Raw genomic sequence first — 5,994 nt, 5'->3', positions numbered from 1 at the left:
GGAAAGCGTGCGTATGCATTGTGATACTCTCTAAAATGGCGGAAGACGTAATTCGGGGAAGAAGAATTGTTGAAAAAATTATTTGTTTTCTTTGCACTCAAAAAGTATTCCCGTAGCTTCGCAAAACTGAAGTTGAGCCACTGATGTCACATGGACAGTTTTACTGATGTCCTTACTACGTTTCTGGACATGGGAACATTACAGTTGTGTTGCTGTCTATGCAGGCTCTGAGAGCTCTCACATTTCATCAAAAATATCTTAATTTGTGTTCCGAAGATGAACGAAGGTCTTACGGGTTTGGAACGACATGAGGGTGAATAATTAATGACAGAATTTAAATTTTTGGGTGAACTATCCCTTTAACATCTGGAGAAGAGAAAAGCTACGTCTTTTTAAGAAACGAATCCATCAAGACAATTTTTATTTCAAACCGTTGCTTCCACCTGAAATGAGTCCATAATCCATAATAACGCTTTCTCCAATGAAAAAGTCATCTTGTCTGAACAAGGAGAGAAATTATGCATCGTTTACAAGCCAAAACAGCTCTAAACAAATATGTGGGTGGATTTTGATGTGAGAGGACAACAGGAGATGGACTTTTTCACTGGACGAAGCATTATTATGGATTCTTATTTTGGTCAGAAAAATGGTTTGAAGTTAAAAACGCCTTAATGATGGCTTTGTTTCTTACAAACATGCAGCTTTTCTCTTCACAAGATGTTAATCTGATGGACAGGAAGGGTTTGGATTACTTTTGGATTATTGTGATGTTTTTATCAGCTGTTTGGACTCTCATTCTGACGGCACCCATTCACTGCAGAGCATCCATTGGTGAGCAAGTGATGGAATGCTACATTTCTCCAAATCAGTTCTGGCAAAGAAACAAACACATTTACATCTTGAATGGCCTGCGGCTGAGTAAATTATTTTGATTAACCCATTACTGGACTTGCAGGCCTCCTCCTAAACAGCCGCCCACCCTGCCAAAGCCTCACTTCACAGCCGGAGTGAAGTTCAGCAGCTGAGAGACGGACCGAAGGGATCTCGTCCCTGGAGACGCTCGCTTTTTGCACTATGAACCTCTGCGGGACACATGGTGATGCGAGGGGTGACCTTTGACCCCCGCGGTGCTCTCCCTTTAAACGGTGCTATGAGTCCAAGCTCAGGTACATGTCACGCGTTATTTATGTCGGTTACGAGCGTATTTATTTGAGCACAGTGCACTGTGGTTGACACTTTCTCAATCGTAGCAATTGGTGGTTCGCCCACGTTTACCTGATTGTCCTTTTGTCATTGTTGCTATTGTTGTTGTTTTGACATTTTTCGACTGTGTACCAGCAGATAAAGACGAGACGTGTTATCTGTGAACGTGAACCACATCATGTGGACGCTAAACTGGATTGAAAACCAGATTTAAATGGAAACATGAATTGGGAGTTGATGGTTCTGTATTTGTGACGTCATTTGGTATATGAAAAGGGCTTTTTAATAATTTCATGTGATTTAATGGCCATTTTTATTATATATTTCAGACATGCATGATTAAACCTGAAGTACAATTGCAGTGATGCTTAAGGGATGTTGAAGACACCTATATGAATATTATCTCACAATAACATGTCCAGGTCACATTTTATCCCAAATTAAAGGGAACAAAATAATAAATAAATTTTTGCATAAAGTAAAATAGGTATTTTTAGGCAAAAAATAGGCAAAATAAATGTTTTGTTTGTTTGTTTGTTTTGCTTAATATTTATTATTTTAAGGTATAATTATTTTAAGGTATTTTGTTTTTAATTCTAAGACACTTAAGCTTATTTCCCCCTCATATTTTAGATGAATATTTTGCTTGTTTTTTTATTCTAAATATTATCTATGATGATTCTCATTACTGATATAAAGTAATTTTTATAGTAAAAAAAGTATGTAAAAAAAGTAATGAGAATCATCAGATAATTATTAGAATTTAAAACAAAATGAAATAATCAGGCATGTTACAGTTGTATTTTTTTATATGTAAAATGCAAAACATTAGCAGCGAAGCAGTAAAACAAATACTTTAAAAAATATAAATATTACAATTTAAATAATATATTATTATTATTATTATTTTATTTTTTGCTTTGCATTAATGGGAATTTGAGTGGAAAATGTGCTTAATTTTTGTCATGGAAATCTTAATGTTAAAAATAAGCTTCAGTTTCTTTTCCAGTCTCTGAAATAATTTTTAATAGGCTCTATTTTTGTAAGAAAAACATAATTTCTTACTACTTCCTTTTGATTTTTAGGTGAAATATGACCTGGACATTCACGGAGGGTGTACAATACTGTGCAGCTGAATAATGTTCTGAATTCACTCCATTTCACATGTCTAAACAGGTCTTGTTTCTCTTTTTTTTTTGTGAGTTTGAAAACATTTGCAACAAATGATAAGCACCAAATCCAGCTTGTGTTGATTTCAACGCTCGTAAAGAAGATACAGTCACAGATGTTGTAATGCAGTTGTCTTCCTGTAACCTGTCGGATGTTCAGATAGACGGTTCACTCAGGAGAATCCCAGCTTTGAGAAGACCTTTACTGACTGGAAAGATCTGAGAGGCAGAAAGCCAAACCAGGCCTTGATTTCATGGTCATGCAGTCATATTTTCATAGATGTCCTTTGAGAAGTAATTATTGTGGGGAATTGATTAAACAGATTACATGGATTTTCTTTCTTATCGACCCAAATAATATTGCCGCATGGAGCATTAAAAGTGGATTGGGTTAATGAAAACAGACACATGAATCCTTATCTAAATATTCCCATAATCCCTTTGGTGTCCCTCAAACATGTTGTCAGTGGGTTTGAATCACTGGCAAAGGTTCATGGGTGATTTGTCAGGGTAAATGAACACACTGCACCAAAATAATAGGATGTGCACAAAACATTTAAAAATAGTTTTAGCAGTGATTATGGTCATGAATTACTGTCAACAGGGTCAAAATTAATGCAAATTGGGGTAACGCTTAAAGCATTTATATATAATCCATTATAAAAGTAGTTTTAATGCAGCCTTGTAATGCACCTTATAATGCACTGTATGATCTCATGAATAATTGCAAACGCAGTTATAATTCATTATAATACTTATCTATTCACAACTTTAGAAAATATAATGCATTAAAACACATGACAAACAAACCTTCAAATAGTATAATGCATTTAAACTTTGGTTACAATTATTTATGCATTACATAAATCATTTTATCAATCATTTTACATTAAGGCTTTAAGTGTTACCCAAATTGGCTTTGGTGAGTAAACAGTTTTCTGTAACTTGCCACTTCATGAGGAACTACACCATAATATGATTAAATTGAAATGTAAGAATGATAGTCTGATGCACAATGATGGGGAAAAAAGTCAAATATCTTTCATGACTCAATCTACCATTCAAAAGTTTGTCTATAAGTCGAAAAAAAACAATTTTTGTGCATCAAGGCTGCATTTTTTTGATCAAAATACAGTAAAAACAGTAATATTCTGAAATGTTATTACAATTTAAAATGTGTTTTCTATGTTGAATGTTTAAAACAGTTGTGCTGCTTCATATTTTTGTGGAAGCCATGACTTTTTCAGGATTATTGATAAATAGAAAGCGCAAACGAACAGCGTTTATTTGACATGTAAATCTTTGGTAACATTATAAATGTTTTTACTGTCACTTTTGATCAGTTTAATGCATCCGTCTATTAGTTTCTCTCAAAAATCTAAATATTACTGAAAGTTACCCAAAGTTTTGAATATAATGTATTTTAATAAGAAATATATGTAGTTTGCATTTGCAGGTTGATGTTTGGCACTGAGACTAACAGGCCTTGTTTTATTCAAGACTGAGTCTTCTTACTTTATGCCACTGAGCCATTTATGATCTCAAACTTTAGGCCTGTATTCTGATGCCTTATGAGTGCCATTATATCTCAGTGTTTACATTGTAAATTCATCTTCATTCACTGTATTAGCAAACATCATCATGTCCCTTTGCCTTTTTACAGTGTTAAACCACACAGTGCATTACAGTACGCACTGAGACTGTTCATATCTAGACGCTGACTTGATACGATGATCACGTCTCTAGGTTAACTGCCTTGCTTGTTTTAATCTCAGTTATCATTTAATATTATTCACTTTGAATCACGTTGTATCCGCACTCAGTAAATCTGCTCATGTAACATTCTTTTCATATTTTCTTCAGTGTCACGGGTGTAAACTGCTTTTTTATGATACATCTTTGATAAATCAAGAAATGTGAAATAAGATACTGTATGTTGATGGCTGCAGCACACAAATATCGGTCAGCATAAAGGGCAGCGCTAGTAAAGTTGTTTATGAAACTGATGTGTGGTTTGTGTCATTTAGTTTGACGTCTCTCACTTCTCATCCACAAACAGACTGATGATATTCTGAAAGAATAGATAAAGAAATATAATCAATGAGCTAAATACACATCTTGAGATGATTCATAAGTCGTATCAAGACAAAAAGTGTTTTACCTTCCTTTCAAATGCGTGCGTTATTTGCACAGCGCTAACGCCAGCCTGAAACACAGAGAAAGAGACCAGTCAGATTGGTGAATCCAGAAAATGTGCTTTATGATTTGAGAATAAGCCAAGAGGAACATTGTATTGCTCTTTCATAACTCAGATTTCATTTAAGTGTCACACGTTTCACCTAAAATTCATTAGGAGAAATAAAAACAGACACAAATGTCTGAATGTCAAAATGTCAAAAACACTGCTGTCTGGTTATGCTTGTAGGAGGTTCTGACCTGGTTCTGAATGTTTGGATCGGCTCCATTCTCCAGCAGGGTTTTAACTAGATGCTCATAATTATTCAACACAGCCACCTGCAAGATAAACACGTTTACACATCACATGCTTCAAACGAATTACCTTAAAGGGGTCATATCGATGCGATTTCAAGTTTTCCTTTCTCTTTGGAGTGTTACAAGCTGATTGTGCATAGATAAGATCCCTGAAGTTGCAAAGACTAAAGTCTCAAAACCAAAGAGATATTCTTTATCAAAGTTAAAACTCTGCCACGCCCCCCTAAAACGGCTCATTCTAACACGCCCCCACATATCTACCTCACCATGTGGAAATATTTGCATAATGCGCCCAAATGATCACGCAAAGAAAGAAGGCGTGGTTTCAGGAACAGCAGTTAGTGTTGAAGCAGCCATGTCAAGGAGACGCTGTGTGTTTCTAGGCGAAAGCAAAAGCACTTTATTTGGCCTTCCAAAAGTAGATGCATTTAGGAATCTTTAAGATCACTTACAACAGAACAGCAATGCATTTTATGGACGACCGTTTCGTGAACCTAGGAGAAGAGGTAATTCTGACTTTGCTATGACAATCTGGCGCTTCTGAATCAGCTACTGTAAGTATGTTTTGCTATTAGTTTAAGTATTTGCTATTGACTGTTCAAATGCAGAGTTTTGAGCATCGTGTGTGTGTGTGTGTGTGTGAGAGAGAGAGAGAGACAGCGTCACATCAAAGTGGAGTCAGCTGTCTTAACCACGGCTTGTGTACTGCATCATTACTGTGTCTGTCACGCGACTCTGTTCCCCTTTCGGGCTCTGTCTTTACATTTATTTTGAAAGATGAAGCTCGCGATTATGGTAAGGGGCGTTACATTTCCGACGAGTGCTTGCGGTGTTCGGCCAATCACAATGCACTGGGTCAGCTGGCCAATCAGAGCAGACTGCGCTTGTCGGAAGGAGGGACTTTGTAGAAAACGAAGCGTTTGAGAGAGGCGGGGCATAGAGGACCTACAATAATGTACAGTATTTGAAAAATAATGTGTTTTTTGAACATTAAAGCATGTCAACATATTCTGTTACACCAAATACACAAAATAATGATCTTTAAAAAAAGCACCATATGACCCCTTTAAATGATATAAATGCGTATTTGCTGAATGCTGACGGCAAACAAGAAAGTATTATAATGTTT

At 35.9% G+C, this 5,994-nt stretch overlaps 1 protein-coding gene and 1 pseudogene across 1 annotated transcript in view; one reads left to right on the top strand and one right to left on the bottom strand.

Moving 5' to 3' along the window:
- The window catches only part of LOC107740850 (disintegrin and metalloproteinase domain-containing protein 12-like), a 14,972-nt gene extending 13,352 nt beyond the window's left edge, over window positions 1-1,620 (top strand). The window contains exon 6 of the mRNA XM_016553376.1: window positions 956-1,620. Within this exon, the coding sequence (XP_016408862.1) occupies window positions 956-1,025 (70 nt within the window). The 3' untranslated portion in view covers window positions 1,026-1,620. The remainder of the gene's footprint in view (window positions 1-955) is intronic.
- Window positions 1,621-3,808: 2,188 nt separating this feature from the next.
- The window catches only part of LOC107740865 (fibronectin type 3 and ankyrin repeat domains 1 protein-like), an 8,541-nt pseudogene continuing 6,355 nt past the window's right edge, over window positions 3,809-5,994 (bottom strand).

Source organism: Sinocyclocheilus rhinocerous, unplaced genomic scaffold (assembly GCF_001515625.1).
Source record: "Sinocyclocheilus rhinocerous isolate Xijiao unplaced genomic scaffold, SAMN03320098_v1.1 scaffold1908, whole genome shotgun sequence".
Lineage (NCBI taxonomy): Eukaryota > Metazoa > Chordata > Actinopteri > Cypriniformes > Cyprinidae > Sinocyclocheilus > Sinocyclocheilus rhinocerous.
Note: the sequence above shows the minus strand (reverse complement) of the source record. Positions and strands in the feature narration are given on the sequence as shown.